Source organism: Mauremys reevesii, linkage group 4, assembly GCF_016161935.1.
Source record: "Mauremys reevesii isolate NIE-2019 linkage group 4, ASM1616193v1, whole genome shotgun sequence".
NCBI classification, from domain to species: Eukaryota; Metazoa; Chordata; order Testudines; family Geoemydidae; genus Mauremys; species Mauremys reevesii.
The window spans coordinates 23716273-23736443 of NC_052626.1; the positions used below are offsets into that span (position 1 = coordinate 23716273).

The 20171-nt window shown below is 43.4% G+C and overlaps 2 protein-coding genes across 5 annotated transcripts in view; one reads left to right on the plus strand and one right to left on the minus strand.

The window, feature by feature from the left end:
* WARS1 (tryptophanyl-tRNA synthetase 1) overlaps positions 1-2935 on the plus strand; it is a 38852-nt gene extending 35917 nt beyond the window's left edge. Inside the window, exon 11 of one of the 2 annotated variants that reach the window (XM_039536541.1) lies at positions 701-2692. In XM_039536541.1, coding sequence (XP_039392475.1) covers positions 701-859 — 159 coding nt within the window. In that variant the 3' untranslated portion in view covers positions 860-2692. Of the gene's footprint in view, positions 1-700 lie in introns of both variants that reach the window. The other variant, XM_039536542.1, reaches the window with a different exon arrangement.
* A 3221-nt stretch (positions 2936-6156) lies between these two features.
* SLC25A47 (solute carrier family 25 member 47) overlaps positions 6157-20171 on the minus strand; it is a 45370-nt gene continuing 31355 nt past the window's right edge. For 2 of the 3 annotated variants that reach the window (XM_039535622.1, XM_039535623.1), the window contains 5 exons: positions 13311-13354; positions 12992-13063; positions 12250-12432; positions 11135-11405; positions 6157-8900 (listed from right to left, as the gene is read on the minus strand). In XM_039535622.1, the coding sequence (XP_039391556.1) occupies positions 8620-8900; positions 11135-11405; positions 12250-12432; positions 12992-13063; positions 13311-13354 (851 nt within the window). In that variant the 3' untranslated portion in view covers positions 6157-8619. The remainder of the gene's footprint in view (positions 8901-11134; positions 11406-12249; positions 12433-12991; positions 13064-13310; positions 13355-20171) is intronic. The other variant, XM_039535620.1, reaches the window with a different exon arrangement.

The following is a 20171-nucleotide window of genomic DNA, read 5'->3' on the forward strand; positions in this document are numbered from 1 at the left end:
CCTCAATTGGTGACCTGCCCCAGCTGCTCCGAGACAGAGGCGTGGCAGGCAGCTCCACGCACTACCCCCACCCCAACCTGAGCATTAGCTCCACAGCTCCCATTGGCTGGGAACCGCGACCAATGGGAGCTGTTGGGGCAGCGCCTGCAAGCAGAGGCAGCACACAGAGCTGCCTGCCACACCTCTGCCTAGGAGCAGCCAGAACAGGTCGCCACTTCCAGGAAGCCACCCAATGTGAGCGTCCCCATGGATCCGACACCCTGCACCCCCTCCCATGCTCCAACCCGCTGCACTGAGCCCTCTCCTGCATCCAAACTCCCTCCCAGAGCCCACACCCCTCACCCCCTCCTGCACCCAAACTCCCCCCCCACACACACACACCATTCCCCCAACATGCCAGATAAAACAGCTTTTACTGTAACTGGATTTTCAAGTTAAAACTCTGCTCACTTAGTTTACTCACAGAAGCATGTTAAATAAAAAAAAATTTGCTGTACTATGTTTCTAAACCCTTTAAAAATCAATGAGTGCTGTTGCAGATTACATTACCAGTGTGATATCACGTGATCTTCTGACATATATAATATACATGCAAATCTTTCTTTGCCAGGAGTTGTGTTTTTAAAGAGATTCTGCTCAACATTGAGGCTCTTTTCCCTATTACCAAATTAGTTTTTAACAACTGACACTTTCTTGGCAGGCTTACACAAGCGGAGCACTGCTCACAGGAGAGCTAAAGAAGGTGCTTATTGAAACACTACAGCCCTTGATAGCAGCTCATCAGCAGAGACGCAAACAGATCACAGATGAAATGGTGAAACAATTTATGACTCCACGGAAACTGGCATTCGATTTTTAATGATGTAGATGTAATTTATCAATAGGTAGAAAATAGACTGAATTATTTTCTGTTGTATGTCATCATCACTCCTTAATTATGCAAAGGCTGCAATCTGAGCTTTATAAATGTTTTTAACAAGTTATTTGCAGTTTACGATCAGTGACTGTTTGGAGGAATTGTTAAGACATTATTAATATCTGTATTTAAAAAAACAAAACTTGTTAGGTGAGGTATCAATTTCATAGTAACACAAATAACAGCTGCCAGATTCTTTCGCGAACCATGTTAGTTAGCAGAGGACCCTATTACTGTATTTAAATTGAAAATACTAAAATATAATAATAAAATTTCTATTGTAATGCTAAAGTCTAACTTGTAAATTGTTCTAGATATGCTAGTAAGAGTCCATATCTCAGAAAGAGAAGAAATTCTTAGTAGATCCAACTTCTTTTATCCTGTGTTTCTCAGCTTAATTAAGTGGGTTATAACGGTGGCTGCTCAGGGACATATTGCACATACACAGTAGGTGAGTTTTTCAGGGTAAATTGTACAGGAATATGTTCCCAATGTTAAATGGATATGGAGTATACACATCTCTGTTGCTAAAGCAGAGAACTGGGAGTCACACTGACTCTGCCACAGCCTTTTGGCAAGTCACAGAACCGCCTCTCCCTTCATTTCCACATCTGTAACAGTGGAGTGATAATACTTACCTCCCCAGACATTGGCCAAGTTCACTTACGTTTGTAAAGTTTTTATCCTCAGATGGAAGACACCATAGAAATGCAAATTACTTTTCCATTGCCAGGATCTAAAATGCCTCAGATTATGCTGAGAAACCCCTTATGACTGAGGTATTTCTTTTATATTGAGCATTTATTACAAAATCTACTTCCTCGAAATAGCCCATAAACTATGTCCATGTCCAGTTTCTTTAAGCAACAGACCCTTACAATCTTTAATGCAACACATGCAATAGCAATACAATCAATCAACTGACATTTTTTGATAGTGCTGAAAATATTATTCGTTAGACTGGATCTAAAGTATAACAATTTATGTGTATTTAGAACTCATACCTGTCTGGTTGATAGAATTGTAAATACAGTTGGGCACTGAAAACAATGTTATGTTGTAATATTTGACAGTCATTTAAAATGAAATCAAAGTAGCTAGGACTGTTTGTAAGATTCCATCCATTAGAGGTTGATTCAATAAACTACACCTCTATCCCGATATAATGCTGTCCTTGGGAGCCAAAAACTCTTACCACGTTATAGGTAAAACCACGGTATATTGAACTTGCATTGATCCACCGGACCATGCAGCCCCCCCCCAGAGCGCTGCTTTACTGCGCTATATCTGAATTTGTGTGATATCGGGTCGCGTTATATTGGGGTAGAGGTATATGTATGTGGTATGAAAGGTGATAGGTAGTTTGAACCCCCTGAAAAATCAATTTGTCAGGACTTCCATACCTGGGCACATGCATACCAAAGTCCGTGGTGGTTGTACAATGAACAGTGCCCTAGTAGTCCTTTACCTATGTAAAGGTACACACCCAACTTTTTTCATACCTTACTAGATAGAGCGTGTGACAATCTGTACGTTGGGGGAGCACCCTGTAACCTCCCATATTCCTCGTCTGTATACAATTGTGATCTTACATATAAAGCATGCCTTGTAAGGTATCGGGGAAAGGTTATGATCTTCTGTATATCATTAAAGCATGTGAAGTTATGAGAATTGTGTTGTATGGTTGTCACTAAAACATGCTGTAAATTGGGGAATCAGCCAGATATTAGCTCTCCAGAGGCAACAGCAAGGAAGGTAACCAACGCCCGGGCGGGGTGTCAAACAACCCATCAACAGCCATTGTCCAGCAAGGGAGCTACAATTCAATGACTCACCTGCATGAGGCTACACAAAGGGGATTGCTCAGCTTTGCCTGGAGACTCAGCAATGCCCCCCAGACATGCCTGGACTTGTGTTCTACAAGCACATGGACTGAGGGTATAAAACTTAACACAGGGGGCCCAGGCTTGGCCTTTCTCCTTCACCCACCTATGCTGCAAGCAACAAGGACTCAATCAATTCTGAGCCACTTAAAGGAGGGGAAAGTGATCAGGAACAGTCAGCATGGATTCACCAAGGGCAAGTCATGCCTGACTAACCTAATTGCCTTCTATGATGAGATAACCGGCTCTGTGGATGAGGGGAAAGCAGTGGATGTGCTATTTCTGGACTTTAGCAAAGCTTTTGATACAGTCTCCCACAGTATTCTTGCCAGCAAGTTAAAGAAGTATGGGCTGGATGAATGGACGATAAGGTGGATAGAAAACTGGCTAGATGGTCGGGCTCAACGGGTAGTGATCAATGGTTCCATGTCTAGTTGGCAGTCGGTATCAAGTGGGGTGCCCCAAGGGTCGGTGCTGGGGCTGGTTTTATTCAATATCTTCATTAACGATCTGGAGGATGGTGTGGACTGCACCCTTAGCAAGTTTGCAGATGACACTAAACTGGGAGGAGTGGTTAATACGCTGGAGGGTAGGGATAGGATACAGAGGGACCTAGACAAATTAGAGGATTGGGCAAAAAGAAACCTGATGAGGTTCAACAAGGACAAGTGCAGAGTCCTGCACTTAGGACGGAAGAATCCCATGCACTGCTACAGACTAGGGACCGAATGGCTGGGCAGCAGTTCTGCAGAAAAGGACCTAGCGGTTACGGTGGACGAAAAGCTGAATATGAGTCAACAGTGTGCCCTTGTTGCCAAGAAGGCTAATGGCATTTTGGGTTGTATAAGTAGGGGCATTTCCAGCAGATCGAGGGAAGTGATCATTCCCCTCTATTCAGCACTGGTGAGGCCTCATCTGGAGTACTGTGTCCAGTTTTGGGCCCCACACTACAAGAAGGATGTGGATAAATTGGAGAGAGTCCAGCGGAGGGCAACAAAAATGATTAAGGGGCTGGAACACATGACTTATGAGGAGAGGCTGAGGGAACTGGGATTGTTTAGCCTGCAGAAGAGAAGAATGAGGGGGGATTTGATAGCTGCTGTCAACTACCTGAAAGGGGGTTCCAAAGAGGATGGATCTAGACTGTTCTCAGTGGTAGAAGATGACAGAACAAGGAGTAATGGTCTCAAGTTGCAGAGGGGGAGGTTTAGGTTGGATATTAGGAAAAACTTTTTCACTAGGAGGGTGGTGAAGAACTGAAATGGGTTACCTAGGGAGGTGGTGGAATCTCCTTCCTTAGAGGTTTTTAAGGTCAGGCTTGACAAAGCCCTGGCTGGGATGATTTAGTTGGGTTTGGTCATGCTTTGAGCAGGGGGTTGGACTAGATGACCTCCTGAGGTCCCTTCCAACCCTGAGATTCTATGAAGGACACTCTGAAGTCTCCAACTGAGGGAACTGGCCCAGATTTCAAGGGTGAAATCTATATACTATGGACAGCAGTATCCAGTGGGGTGAGAAAAACTGCTTAATTTAAATGTTGCCCAATCTAATAGGGTTGAGAGTTTAGACTGCGGGGTAATATTTTCTTTTGGTAGCTAACTCTGGCTTTTTGCCTATCACTTAAAATGTATCTTTTGTAGTCAGTAAACTTCTTTTACTGTTTACCACAGAGTTTGTGGCAAATCTGCTCAGGTTTGCAAAGGCTGGTGTATATCCACTTTCCATTGATGAAGTGGTGAACCAATTAATAAATTTGCACTGCTTGTCTTGAGCCGTACAAGACAGTATTTTCCTGAGGTACAGTACTAGGAGCTGGGGGAATTCAGCTCTGGTGCCTTTCTCAGTCTGGTTCATGAGTGTCTCTGGGAGCATTCATGCAATCTAGCTGGGTGTGGGGTCTCCACATGCGATTGTGCTGAGTGATAACAGCGCCTGGAGGGGTTTGCTGCTGGTCACTAGCCAGGCATTGTAGAGACAGCCCAGGCTGAAGAGAGTTCAGGGGGCACAGCGGTCCCACAGCCCCAGGCTGTACCCCAGGGATCCCATCACAGAGGTTTATTGTGGGAAAGGAGGGAGATGTTTAATGGGTTAACTTAAAGTCTGATCCAAAGCCCACTGCAGTCAATGAGAGCTTTTCCATTAAGTTCAATAGGTCAGGTCCTTCATGCATAAGAACATGAAGGACTAATACAGTGTCCTGCTTAGAGCTGGCAGACAATGCACAATTTCTCCCTTCCCATCCTCAAAATTCTGCCAGTGCACTCAGGTCCTGCAGTGTCACAATTTGGCACAACTGGCAGCTGCTGCTCAGGAGTATGTTGAGTGGTTTTTTAGTATGATGCGAACATACGTCCACCTGGGACCAGGGAGTAACTATGAAACTTGTTAAAGTTGGGATCTTGCCACCACTTGTTTAAACCTCATTATTTATGTGCTGAAAACTACCTCTCACCCCGACCTGATCTTGGGAGGTTTACGCCTAAAATCAAACTATAATCTATATGTTAGGAAAAGTTAAGAAGCTTAAAGATGTTGATAATAAAAATAAATAAAGCTGTAATACAAGTAGGGGAAATAAAATGTGTAAGTATTTGTAACAGACTTTGCAAAAAGTATGAGGTGTAATCAGTTAGCATCAAGCCTAAATAGTTAACCTAAGTGCTTGATTTAGGGTTAGAAGAGTTAGCAAAACAGGCTACAAAACAAAGTGCTTCGTTTTTTCTCCTAGAATATGGTGGCCTGTCGTCAAGATAAAATCTCACTGGGTTTAATACACTGAAGTCAACTTTACCAACAGCTACTCATTTATATAGACCATCACATCACCATAGTATTCGAGCACCTCCAAGTATTTAAAAATTAAAATAATTTCTATCTATCTTCCTTCCCAGCCTGTAGGCAAACTAACTTGATTTCCATCCTGTCATACCTAAAGAGGGTACGGACCCTGTACTAGAAAGGTGAAACACTATGTCTCCGTATGTGAGAAGTTAACTGTTTGATTAATGTGGACTTTTTAATGGTGACCTTTCTAGCTTCCCACAATCCAACCTTAACCCTGTTTGAGCCACACTCTCAATAGTGTAGGGTATTATGGGATTATGGATATTTTTCTCATTTCTTTGAAGAACTTCCAATGCAAATTTCTTCTGTTTGTGCAGATTTCCCAAGCAGTACAGCACTATATGTCCTAATTTGTTCCAATAAACTTACATTACTGTGGGAGAAACGGGAACAGTGTGCAATTCTGTAACTTTTAACTTAGTTACAGAATTAACTGTATAGAATTATTTTGTATTTAAGCTGGCAAGCACTAGAAGAATGTGAAAACAGAATGAATTAAACGTGTTTGCTGATATAATGCTTTAATAAAGTACTGCAGTGATTACTTACAAAAGGTATGTTTCTGAAAACTGAAGTTTACGTATAGCAAAAGCATGATTAATATTTCCCAAAGGAGACGGACAAACTCAAATTTCCACTGGAAAAATGTCACTCAACAAATCTCAGAGGTTGGGGAGAACAGAGTCTTCAAAAGCCTCAGTGAAATCTTTGAGAGCTTTTGTCAGATAATGGTCAATTGAAAACTTTACCTTGATTTGCTGGTATTTTGTTCATCTCCATATAATAAAAATATGGATCAAGTTGACATAAGTCTGTGTTTAATTTCTCCATTTCAGCTCCCAGTACTTAAGGAGGCCATCTACTTTCATCTCACACTTTTCTTTTAGCCCCTTTCCCTGTTCTTGTGAAGACTGGATCAGTCACTCACAGATACTGCTTGTCCAAACTCTGCAAGGCCTGAAGTTGCCCCCAAGTTTGGATCCTCTATAGTTTCTGTGAATTAAGGATTCCCCCAAGAGGTTCTGTTCACTGCATACTGCCAGGTGGACCTGAGCTCACAGTTAGTCTCCAGTGCCCCATAACAGGGAAGTAAAGCTGGAGCGCTATCTACAGATGAACTATGTGGGGGAAGTTAAGGGTATGAAAGCTATCAAAGCTATTGCCGCAGTGTCTCAGGAGGTTTGGCATGACAAGAGGAACTCAAAAATGAACTATGGCTCTCCAGAATGAAGGGTGGCTGAGAATGACAAATACTCCTTGTGACTAGCCTTGCTAAATTGCCTCACTTCTTAGTGTGATGCACCCTGGAAACCACACGGCAACTCGTTGAGAACATTGCCTCAGAAACAGGAAGTAAATGGCAAGACAAAAATATACACAGCAGACTGGCCCCCTCTACCGCAACACTGCTTTAAGTGTAAGGCCATTAACTTCACATTACAAAAGAGATTTGTTTACACAGAAAGCTGCAGTTTCTGGCAAAATATGTTTGGTAATCAGCATGGCAAATGTGTTGTCTTCCTTGTGCTGACTGGCCTTCAGCCTGGATAATTTATCAGAAGAAATAGTTCCCTAATAATTAAAGTTGCAATTAATAGCTCATGGTCAAGGCAACGTTAAGCAAAACAGAACAGTCAGTTCCTGGATCCCAGCATTCACGCCTCAAAAACACTTTGCTTGGTATATTTGCGATTTACCTGTATCTGTGGTACATACACAGTGTACAGTGTTAGACTTACAGCAAAAGTGGGCTTGTTTGTTTTATTAATCATGCATGTGGAGTGAAGACCAGCTTTTATTTTTTCTAGGCAACGGAGAGGGAGAGAAGAGAGACACTGAGTGTCCGGGTGCCCCTGTTGTCCCGGGGAAGACAGCATGGTGCCTGCTGGCAGGAGAAGCCGTGTCTGAGAGCAAGGAGAGCGGCAGAGTCAAATGATTGGCAAGTGCAACCTCAGGAAGAATAACTAGCTGGACCAATAGGAAGGGAGATGCCTGCCCCTGGGAGCCCTGGAAGGGGGAGGAGCTATGTTGGAGCAGTCTGGAGCCAGACACAAAAAGGGCAGGACTGGCAATGTGAGGAGCTGGTGAGGCCCAGGCTTGCATGCAGGGTTCAGCTGAGAACCGGTCTCTGGGGACCTGGATGCAAATCCATCAGCTTGGCCCTTTCTTCGAGGCAACTCCCAGTTGAGAGGGCTTTGTTGAGAAAAACCCTGCCTATTAACCTGTGGAGGGGCTCACCAACTTATCCCAAGTGTGAGGCTGTTGGGCTGCACTAAGCCAAGTCAGCCAAGTTGCTAATTGCTGCTACAGACCATAGAGTGGTCAAGGGCCCCTGCAAAGTGCGCGTCCCAAGGGGACACTAATTTTACAGTTGCTATATCAAGTCACATGACTGGGGAAATTGACGGCTATTATCAGTGTGGGCACCGGTGACCCTGAGAGTAGTGTTTTACCCTGTTATATTTACTTCCTGTTTAATAGAATTACTGTGTTTGTGTTATTTCTTGGGAGTTGGCAAGTAAGGGGGGGTTACCCATGGTTAGAATTTTACTTCCAAGCTGCCCTGGTGACCCTATCCTGCCAGGAAGGAGCAAGGGGGGGTGAAGGCACCGCCAAATAAATTCATATGGGAATACAGAAGTTACACCCGACTGAGCTGAGGCAGGATCCAGAAAAACCCAGGCCTGTCCATCGAAACCTGTGAGGAGATTTCTGCTAAAACAGGTAACCAGGTGGAGAGAGGTGCTACACAAATTAGATCAAGTTTTTACAAAAGTAGGAGACAACTTGACAAGACAACTAAATGGGCGCAATGTAGTAGTAATCAGCCACTTCTCTCCAATTCTGTATTTCACTCCCCCATAAGTCTACTGATTTCACCCAAGACCTCCGTTGGTAGACTGTTGTTTGAGTGTTGGGTTATATGAAAAGTCTCAAAGGAAGCACCACCTTAGAACCAAGTGATGTAACATGCTTTTACTTCATAAGATCTTCTGCAAGTCTCATTACAGCTTCGTATGTTACAAACACCACCATGTTCACTGGAAAAGCACGAATGCAGTTTAATCCAAGTCCTTTGAAAAGAACTCTTATTCCTTCTTCTTTCACACTTACTCGGATGCAATGTATGAGTCCTCTGTACTTGCGCTGTCCCAAGTTATCTACTTGCATCCGCGATTTCATTACATCCATAGGAGTAGCTACGGCCCACCCAAACACGCCAGCAGAGCCACCAGAAATAAGCACAGTCAGTATGTCTGCAAAAAGAGAACCAACAGTAGGAGTAGTTAACCAGAGCGTGGTAATGATATAGCAGTAAGCATTTTCAGAGAGACTTTTTCCAGCTACTCGTTCAAATCTAACACTGTGAACAGTTTTAGGAGAAGAGGAAAAACTGCAGAAAGAGACTGTTTTACTAAAAATTAGTTTTGTACAGCGTGACTGACCTCACAACAGTCCAAACCAGAAATACCTCCACTGATGTCAATAGCATTACAACCGTATAAGTGAGATCAGAGTCTCTTCATGCAGACGTTCCACTGACTTCAACTAGCATTCTAGCAACCTCAGCCAGTCCACTGGATTTATCATGCCATATCAGACCATTCTAGGCATTCTAGGGGATTGTAGTGTTCCCATCACTACAGTATGCATGTCCATTTATACTGTATAACCATTCAACCAGCACGGTTGATACACCATCAAGTTTCAGATGCTGCCTCCAGTTGTGACCAGTGCTTGACCTGATGCTTAAATAAAGTGAAATGAATCTACAATGAACCTGACCATTTATGCAATTCGGGAAGGGGAAAAAGGAATTCCTTCCTGCTCAAAGACAAAGTTGTGTTCTTAACAAAACTGTGCCTTGTAACTGCTTTCTCTAGATAGCAAGCTTACTATCCTGTATTGTCCGTAGTAGTAAATTCTGCAGGATATCTAGCACCTGTATATTATATATAGTTCCAATGTTTCCAATATTTTAAATGTGCTACCTTTTGATTTCCCAGCATATTCATTTTTTCATGTAGCAACAAGACAGGTGGCTAGGGGCACCTTACCTATTTTAATGTAGTATTTGGTTTTGAGACACTATAGTTAAGGCTGAACTGGAGCCTGCCACTCCAAGGTAGGTGTTCAGTGCCTCTGCAGCTGGAGTCCACCACCTGTTTCCAATTGCTTATATAACTTTCTCACCAAGAATAATCTTCTTTGCTGAAACTTCTCACAGATGGGCTTAGCCCAGAGTGGGGGAGGCATTTTGTAGTCATCTTGGGGTTATTTGCCTATTAGGAAACTTAAGACATATTTTGTTTCTGTGTCTGGGATAGTTCAAAGGCCTTTGTTTTCAAACTTCAGCCTGGGCATATAGCACATGCAGTGCTGCCGGGTGTAGAATGCTTGTTTTGTCTCATTTGCTGGAATTCCTCCCCATCGCTATCTGAAGAGGAGGTGCATTGCTTGAGAACTCAGCATTCCGAGTGTACAGAAGAGATTGCTACACTTGGAATAATTACAGTCTAATGAAGTTGGTCTGATTTCACAATCCAAGCAGAGCTGAGTGCGACACAACCCAGATGGGAGATTGCTTAAGGAAGACTCATATCCTGCAAGAAGTGGTGGATATGATGCACTAGCTGACCCTCCACTCTCTAAAACCCCAAGCCTTAAAGGGACTGAGGACCTGCCACTCTCTCTGATTGAATTAAATCCTTTGTTAAAGGGTTTATTCAAATGAGAGTTGAGGCCACTTGGCACTTTGTACAATTAAACCCTTAGTGCAGAACCAGTGCCCCATTTATTACTGCCGGACACGGTGCTACCATAAATTGGAAGGTTCCAAGCCCTGGCAGCCATTAAAAACTGCATAGCACATCATCTAAGAGTAAGGGTGTTATCCCCAACATGTTTAGTCAAATTTCAGTTCCATTCTTCTTATAGTAAATAGCCTCTGCATCTTCAAATAAATATGACAAGCTTTGCTTCTTATCCTAAACGACTCTAATTAGATTGTTTTGCATTTTTAAATCTGTGTCCTGTTTCATCCCAGAGGTAGCTGCATTTAATCTTAAGCAATGTGAGTCCTATTGACTGCAAAGCCTTTTTTGGGTAACCACATGTCACTTATTCAAGGAATCCCATCCTACTTTACTGAGCTTGCAGGGGCTAATTAAAGGGTGATCAAAACGATACTGAAAGACTTGTTGATACTTTAAAATAGTCCCCTCATACAGATTTCACTATATATAGTTTGTACATTCAGTAAGTAAATCGTTTTGGGAGCCACTTGGATGAATGGTACTATATAAATGCAATAATTGTAAGCTTTGTGGCTGAAAACCAATGCACAACGGCCTATAATAAGGACCTTTTATGAGTAAAATTTCCAAGGAGATAGGTAAAAAGAATGTAAACTCAAAATATGCCTTCCCTGCTAATGCAATATAAATGAACCTATTTTTGTAGGCAATCCTGAACTGTTTTCTCCACATACCTGGTTTATCTTTTCCAGCTGGAGTAAACCAATCACACAGGATATTATAGGTTAGGAAATACGTTGCAAATGAGTGGCAGTCCCTGCACAGTAATGCAGAACAACCTTTGTATAGACCTCCAAAACCTTCCTCCTTTGCTATCATCCTCAGACAATGCACAGGTCCTTGATACTTTGGCTTGGAGAGGTGAGAAGCTGTAACTGAGTAATGTGATTGCTTCTGAGTTTGCATTCGAACTTTAGCTGTTTCGGTAGGCGAGATTAGCACCACCTGGAAAATTAAAAGAACGTATAACTTTTAAACTTTCACAGTGTTTGGATTAACATCATCATCCTTCTTGAGTCAATGAATCAGTCACACTTGACTTTTCTGAGCAATAGTAGCAGTTTTACAGCCTAAAGCTGGCCAGTCCCATCCTCCTCCAATTCAAGCGAGCACGCTCTAAATCATCATAGAGCAACTGCAAGACTAAAGTTTGGAGCTGCCTAAGCATGAGTTAGGAGCACCCAGTGTAATGAGAGGCAGGCAAAAGTGGTGCACTGGGGCATAGCGCAGTACTGAAAAATAGGAACAAGAAGTCAGGCCATTATGGAAGAAAGGAGGGAATCCTAAACTAACACTACATTATACCAGTCCTAGCACATGTGTCAGGGGGCTGGAACCACTGTCATAAACAATACTAGAAATTAAACTGAGACGAGACATCTTTGCTATTTGATTTGCCTGACTTAATCTGGGCATTAAGTTGCTCTATACAATGTGATCTGCTATGAAAAATTATCTACTGAATGGTCCATCAGATGGGGAAAGGAAACATATACATGTAATTTGTGATGTGTTTTTATTTTAGAGAAGAAGATTAATGTCAGCCACCGAGCAGGACTGAACCGAACCAAACCAACATGTGGGCACAACAGAGGAAGAGTAGAACTTCTTTTTATTTATTTATTTATTTATTTATTTAATTCTGTTGCAAGGTTCCAAAGGATTATTATAAACAGTGGGTTCCAATGACCTTCCTATAAGGACTGAACAAAAGCTATTCACTATCTTTCCAGCCTCACATATATAGACCTGGGACCTTTCTTTGTGGTCTTTTTTGCGATTTACCTACCCGAACAGCACCAGTAGCACATCCAGCAACAGAAATATCCACCTTTGATGGCTTCACGTCTGAAGTGCCATATCTTAATTTGCAGATGTTATAAAGGAAGTTTCTATATGCCCCAAATGAAAAAGAAGAAACAAGGGACACTGTGGAAACTGACAGTGACATGCCTTTGTAAAATCCCCAGGCCTGGTTTGAAAGAGAGAGAGAAAGAATGGATTAGAAAGGAAATAGCCTGTACTTATGCAAATACCCTATCCAGTCTGTTCTAAAACGCAATCCATTCACTGTAGAGTCACCCTCAGCCTGCAATTAGCTCTCTTAACAATTTAACAATAAAATAAAGTTCAACCTAAGTCTTCTCCCCAGGGCTGGCTGTTTGTACACTCCCCATTCAGGGCTGACCAGTCCAGACCCTAGGTTCTCTTTGATTACTTCTGAGATCTCTCCTCCCTTCTATCTCGAGTGGAATTGATGGGCTGCTTGCAATATGAATCAGCGTGACACGCTTAGCAGTTCAGCACCTGCTAACAAGTGGGTTCACAGGATCATTGTTCTGGTTGTTACACTCGCTTTATGATAAATGTAATGTATTAAACTAGATGTACTTAGTATCAGAGGGGTAGCCGTGTTAGTCTGGATCTATAAAAAGCGACAAAGAGTCCTGTGGTACCTTATAGACTAACAGACGTATTGGAGCATAAGCTTTCATGGGTGACTACCCACTTCGTCAGACGCATGTACTTACTTTCTCTGCTTTGTATGTTTCTCGAATGCAGTGCCAAATTCCATTATAGCTTCTCTCCGTCTGAATTCTCACCTATAAGCAAAGGACATCATATTCAGAAAATATTAACGAATACATGAATGCCACACCGTTTTATTTGCAGTAGAATCTTGTTCTCAAGCAGACAGCAGATACTATCAGATATTAATTATAGAACACTTTTGTATAAAGAATTTGAAAGAAAAATTTACAGCATTCAGTTATATCACTGATTTACCAAATGGAGAGGAAGAGGCAAGAGCAAAAAATTAAGTTTTAGAAGTAAAGTTAAAACAAATACCTTTACTGTATCCAGTGGATAACCCACAGCAACACTTAAGCCACCTGAAACAGATATTTTATTAAACAAGGTTAAGAATGTACATAATTACAGGACCAATTTCCTAATGCAAAGGAAGTCATTAAATGAATTTCAGTGAAATTCAATTCCAGAAAGTCAAGTTGTTTTTGATACCATATCTCTAATTTGTAGGTAACTAGAAAGTTTAAGCCAAAGATCAAGATGCAAAAAAGAGAGGCTCAGACAAATTCAAAGAAAAACTTTGGAGTGGCAAAGGAAACATCCCAGAGGTAACAGCAGCATAGTGCAAGCCAGGATTGTAAAAGAAAAAAGTAACAAATGTTGCTAGGAATATGCTATGCACAGTACTAATGTCATGGGCTGTGGGCTGCCTTGTTGACATTGGACTTTAGTTGTGTCTGGAGTTTTAACAGGAAATGTCAAGAAAATAGCTGATTGTTTCCTAGTCCCCTGCCTTTTTGCATGTCCTTTCTCATCTTAGACTGTAAGCTTTCTGGGCAAAGACCAAGCCTTCATACGCAGCACACCGTGGCTCCCGCTCCCTTGGCAACACGTAGGCCTCTAGATGTTACTGAATAACCCCTACTGGAGCCTCTGGATGCTACTGTACCAGAAGTAGTAAGTAATAAAGAATGAAGCCACTTAGATATTAACTGAGGTTTACAGGCTACAGGTTCCAGCCAGCAAGACTCCATCTTGAGCTAAGCAGAGGTAGCCAGTGATTTCCATAGGGAAAAGTTGGAACAGAGCTCTTCAAGAGCCACATATGAAGCCCCAGACTAGACTACTCAGTGGGAGTTAAGGGCACCCAGCACTTCCAGGATTGAGCCCCTAAAGCAATAGTGTGTTTTACATGTGCAGTGAAGAAATACACTAGAGTGCAAAGAAAGATGACCAAAACCAAAGGATTAATGCTTAACCAGGAAACAGCCCTTGAAAAGGAGCCAAGCTGATTTTAGTATCCCTGCACTATGATGTGATGCAATGTCAGGGCAGTGTTCAACTGTGTCCAACATACAGCACAAGCCCAATGGCTGCTTTGCAAATCAGCGTGGCAGAGCTGACCTTAGGCGAAACTGCCCTTGCTGTTTCAGCTTTGGCAAGCTTCAGATGTCACCCCAATGTGACAGTGCTGAGGAGGACTAATGATGGGGTAGGAACAAAGTCAGGCTGATCAACAGAGCTTGTCTGGATACCAGCTGACCTTTATTACCATGGTGTGACAGCAAAGACATTGCTTTTAACATTCAACAGGGATTTGTCTGCCCCAAATATAGAAACCCAGGAACATTTCTAGCGCTTAAAATAATCACTAGAGATGGAAGCTCGATCATTCTAGGAGGAAAAGTTGCTGTCGCTATTTGGGCGGGTGGGCAGTGACAAGACACACAGTTTTCATGTAGGTTTCTTTACTTAACAAAAATAAATAGAATTTCATTACTGCCATTATGTCCACCATATTTCTCAGCCAATGGTTCTAAATGTCTCACTCCTCTGTTGAATGACACTACATCAATGCAAAATATTTTTTGATGTTAGAGCCGACTGAATGGCTAACTTCTGGTTAATACATGAACTGCAAGTGACCTCAAAGGAAATCCGGCTCAGTGACAATGGAGCTGTTTCAATGGGACATTTATAGTGGCCAATCCTTTTGTTTTGAAAGCAGATTTAGTTGTCTTAACGTATTGTATAAGCCCTTTCTGGGAGCTGGGAAATTACACTGATCTGTTTCCTGGAGGTTCACCAGTTAAGAGGAGTTTGTAATTCAGCTTGTTTACAAAGTTAGTGTTGGGCGCTGTAGTCACTGCACAAGCCACATTTCACCTGAAATAACAAGGCCATCTTGGTAACTGACTAGCACTGCTACATGGTGAAGTAAACAGTGTCTTCTTGAGTGAGTCACCAAGGTCCCAACAGCTAATCCTGTAGTGCATAGCGCCTTAGACAATCCTGGACAAGATTTACATGATCCTTGCTCACTTACCAAAAAAAAACAAACAAACCCTTTATTTTAATTGCTGTGCATGGGCCTCCAGACTCTCCATCAAATCTGTGTAGTGGAAAAGCTCAATAGGCAGTAACAAATAGGTCAGAAAACAACTTTATGTATGTAAAAGCTACAGTAAAGTACATTGTGGGAAGGGGAAGGACTATCTAGAGGAGTAAAGAAAAATACACAGGCAAAAGATGGAGTTTTAAAAAAAAGGAGCTTATTCAGTCTAGGTAGTGGAGCTTGCAGAGAATAAAAACACGCCCCAGCCAGCCTGGATCTCCTGCTCACTGACAGATCCTCCAGCCTGGGCCTCTTGCAAATGTACCCAGGGCAGATCACTAAGTTGGGGAGAAGGGTTTCCTGGAAAGAAAGGGCATAGCAGCGAGTAAGTTACTGTGCCCTTCTGCTGTGCAGACCTCATCCACACCCAGTGTTCCCTCCGTGCATGAGCTGCAAGCTTCTCAGTGGTTTAAGGTGGCACTTTTGGCTCTTGGAAGACCTTTTAAGAAAGGGAACTTTTGTGCATGGCAGAGCTAAAAACATAGTCTGGCTGCCCCTACTGTGTTCAAGAAGGAAGAACTCCCTGCTACTTTGTGATAATGTTTGGCTCACAGGCAGGGACCAGTGCATTCCTGCCTTCCTTTTGGATTTGGGTTAATATTGGGCGTATTTAGTATCTTGATAGGGATTAATCAGCCTTGTCACACATTAAAATATGCAGAATGCAAAAACAGACACATAGGCCTTCTTACTGCCACCTGTCCCTCTGGATAAAACAGCTTGCGGGTCTGAGAGAGGAAGTGGCCTGCAAATGAGCTAGGGATATACAAGAGACAGCTCTTTTTAACTCCACCTCCATCCCACAACAGCCCCTCATGCTGTTCCAAGGCCATGGAACATTCATAAACTCTCTGCTGTTTCGCTCCTCTGAGTAACAGCAGCAATGGCAAATACATTGTGAATTAGGCTAAAGTTTAGGTACACATTGTGTTGATCCCTGAATCTTTCTGCCCTGGGCTAGAATAAGACATAGATACTATCAGCCCAAGAGCTCTTGGCGTTCTGTAATTACATCAGAATCTAGGCTTTCATTTTTTTAAAAAAAAATATTTTCTAGCCCTCAGGGTTGGTAAGAAAAGCTTGAACATGTGCCCTGACATATAACCAGTGCAGTGATATCTACCTGAGTCTGCAGGCAGACTTAACAATAAACAATAGATAGCTCTGAGCGGGGATGTGACCTGCCCGAAGCACCTCAGTGGGGTGTTCTCTCCACAACCCACTGCCAGACCTGGTTCAAAGTTTGTGTTTGTTTGCACAAAAAGGGTAGAAGGAAATGTCAGGAGGTGGAGGGTTGTTTGTTTTGTTCAACATTTTCTACCTTTTTCATCACACAAAGAAATAATCCAAAATGAAATTTCTCAAAACTAAACAAAAAAGTTCTTGCAAACTTTGTATGTTCTCCCCCCACCCCAACTTTGTTTTATTACTTCACCCCCCCCCCCCCGCTTTTCTAATGGGGGAGGCATATGAAAGAAAGTAGGGGGAAAACAAACACTTTCACTTTTTATTGCCTCTGAATCGGAAACGGGCAGGCAGGGGAAGTTTGAAAATCAGGACGAAGTGTTATCACCGTGTTAACAGTGTTTTGGGGTTGTTGTTTTTTAAAAAAAAATCTCACTGAGCAAAATTTTGACCGACCCGGCTCACTGCTCTGAGGGCCCCACCAACACCACCTCCACCAGGGGCCACACAGGGCAGGAGAAGAGTACAGCGAACCCAGCCGGTACCCCCCACTTCCTAAAGTCATTACTGTAGGGCCCTGCTGCTGCCCCGCTTTTCTCTCCAGGAAGGAGAGTCGCTGCTTCTTTTGCTCTTCCTGAGAAGGGGTTCAGGCAACCATCCCTTCCTCCACCATCCCAAGTGTGCGGCAGGGGAGGGGACACCATGAAGGGGGCCCTATTTCTTCATGTGCCTAGGGCCCTCAGTTGATGTCATGTCCTCTGGGTCCCATTTTGAGCTGAGCTCCATCACAGAGGCGACGTGGGAGCGGGAGGCTGCCCCACCACTGCACCCCAGTATTGACAACCCAACTCCTGTGCCCAGAAGCCACCCTGTTGCTCACAGGAGATAAGGAGAGAGTGGAGATGCCTCTTTCTGCTTCCTCCCCTCCTGAGAGAATGGTGTCAGCTGGAGGCAGGGAGGGGGAAGATCTCTCCCTGCTTCCTGCAGCAAGGCTGCTTCGCTACTCTGCCCCAGGAGGCCAGCAAGTGGGGAAAGGAGTCAGTAAAGGGATTCCCCACATCCCTCGGCAGGGTTGAAATCTGAGCAAGGCCGGGAGCTTTTCCTCAATGCCAGACTGACTGCTGCCCTGGCTAGAATCCCCTGACTGGGGAAGATGTCACAGGAGTTAGCAACATGGATACCCCTCCTTGGCACATTTCACTTTGGCTCCTCTGCACCATGAGCCCCAAAGGCTACCAAATTCCAGGTGTGCTTTTTATTCTCCTGAGAAGGGACTAAACAACCAAGCATGAAGCTTTTACACATCGGAGGTGTCCAGTCAAGTTTACCAAAGGCTGTGGAAAGCTGCAATGCAGTGAACTCCGTCACTTTATATAAATAGCCCTGGACAGTGATAGCATGAGCTGGCTGTACTGTTTACACAGCAAAACCAAACAAGAGCAGCTCTGTATAGAACACGTAAGGGAGGCAGAACATATAGAAAGACTCTGTTCAGTAAAGTGGTGCCTGGCTGCTGTAGGTTGGATAGAAGATAAACAGTGAAATCAAGTTAAGGACCTATCTGGGTTTTAATAATACCTAGCTCTTATACAGAGACTTTCATCAGTAGATCTCAAAGCACTTTACAAAGGAGACCAGTATCACTATGCTCATTTTACATATGTGGAAACGGAGTCACAGAGCAGTGAAGTGACTTGCCTAATGTCACCCAGTGGCTAAGCTAGGAACAGAACCCAGGTCTTCTGAGTCCCTGTCTTTGTGCCCAAGCTGGGATTTATTTATTTTTTTATGTACACAGTTATCACAGCAGTTTGTGTTCCCCTGCGCCAGCAGTTCCTGCTATGTAACATAGCTGGGGGTCCTGTGAGGATATGGCTCGAGAAGAAGCAAACTGTGCAAGTGATCTTCAATGAAAAAATAACATAGTGGAAGACAAATTATATTAACACAACTGACTGCAATAGCTATACGTGAAATCCTGGCCTTGCTAGCACAAGGCACAGGGAGAAGCAACCACCCTGGCTCATGGATGCTGGGACAGGAAGATAGAATAACCTGCCCATAAGGGAAGTTTTTCTAACCCTGGGCAATGTGTGGTTGGTTTATATAGCACTAGCTATTGATGGTAGCAATTGGCAGTGGAGCCAGGACATGTCCACAGCTGACTGGTCACACTTCCCTGAAGGCTACAGAGCAATGCCGGACACACCTTGCCTTCTACTTAAGAGAACACTAGGTCTCTATGCCTCAGGCAGAAAAGAGCCCTTTCAGTCATCTCCACCCTGGCCTGGGCACCTGCAAGATGCAGGCCAGAAAGCAGAGGTGGACTCAGTTATATATGAAGGAAGGTATAAGCTTTCTAGCACCTCCAGCCCATGTCCTGATTACTGACGATCTTTCTGAGCAGTGGACATGTTTACATTGGTGTCGTGTTGCCATTTGGTGTCACAAGCGCAGGTACTGTGCATCCTCTGATTTCTCTCAGGCACGTCTCATACTGTGTTACTGTGCACTCAAACCTTCCCTTGATTCTGAGCTAGTTCAATACACTCTGAAGCAACAGCAGTGGGAGGAGCTGTGCAGTAGGTTGTGTGTGTGTGCACGTGCACATGTGAGGAGCTGCACAACAGTTCTGAGCATGTTTGTGCTTGTAGATAACTTATCACCTGGAATATTTTCACCATAGACATCAGCCAGGATTTTAAGAGGGCTGCACCTCTTTGCTATTCTCCAATAGGAGCCATGCAGTGTTTTCTCCAAAAAGTGAAAACACACCAAGGTCTTAGGAGTGCAGTTAATTAAACAGAAACACTGTGTTGCCATTTTAGTTGTTTGATGCAAATCATCTGGGTTTGCAACATATTTGGAAATGTGAAAATACACACGATGAGCCTGCTTCAACACTCTAACATTTGTCAGAATCAAACACAACCCATACACCAACACCAAGGCTCAGAGAAAATCAGCCACAAATGTTTGTATTCCAAGAAATCTCTGATCTGGAAAACAACCCTCAAGGAGATAATGGAATCACCCACATCAGACTGGTAATGATGGGTATTGGGTCAGTCCCTGACGTCCTTGCACAGACAAAATTCCCACTGACTTACATTCAAACTATCTAGGTACTGGACAAAATATCTCAGAGGAACTTGTTTTCTATAGGCAATGCACATAATAGAAAAGCAGCCAGTTTGCCTTAGGTAGCAGCTAGGAGGATTCTGTATGCATAGCAATGTGGTGCATTTAAAATAAGCAAAAGTATTTCTGATTACAACCCCAGAAGGATGGCCCTCTCCCCGATGCATCTACGTAGGGCAGGATCCAACAAGTACTGAGTGCCTCCCATTCCCATTCCCAAAAATGCACTTATTGCTCAGCTGCTGCCCAATGTGGCAGTCAGTACCAACGTTTAAAGAATCTCTTTCATAGCCTTGCCCCAACTTCTCATTGTCAACCATATCCCTCCAGTGCCCAGGCTCCCAAAACCACCACACAGTCTGAGATGACTGAGTACAGAGAAGGGAAGGGAACCACAATGAAGGGACTAAATCCATCTCTCCTGCTCCTGCTGTCATTCTGGAGCCCACAGGGCTCAC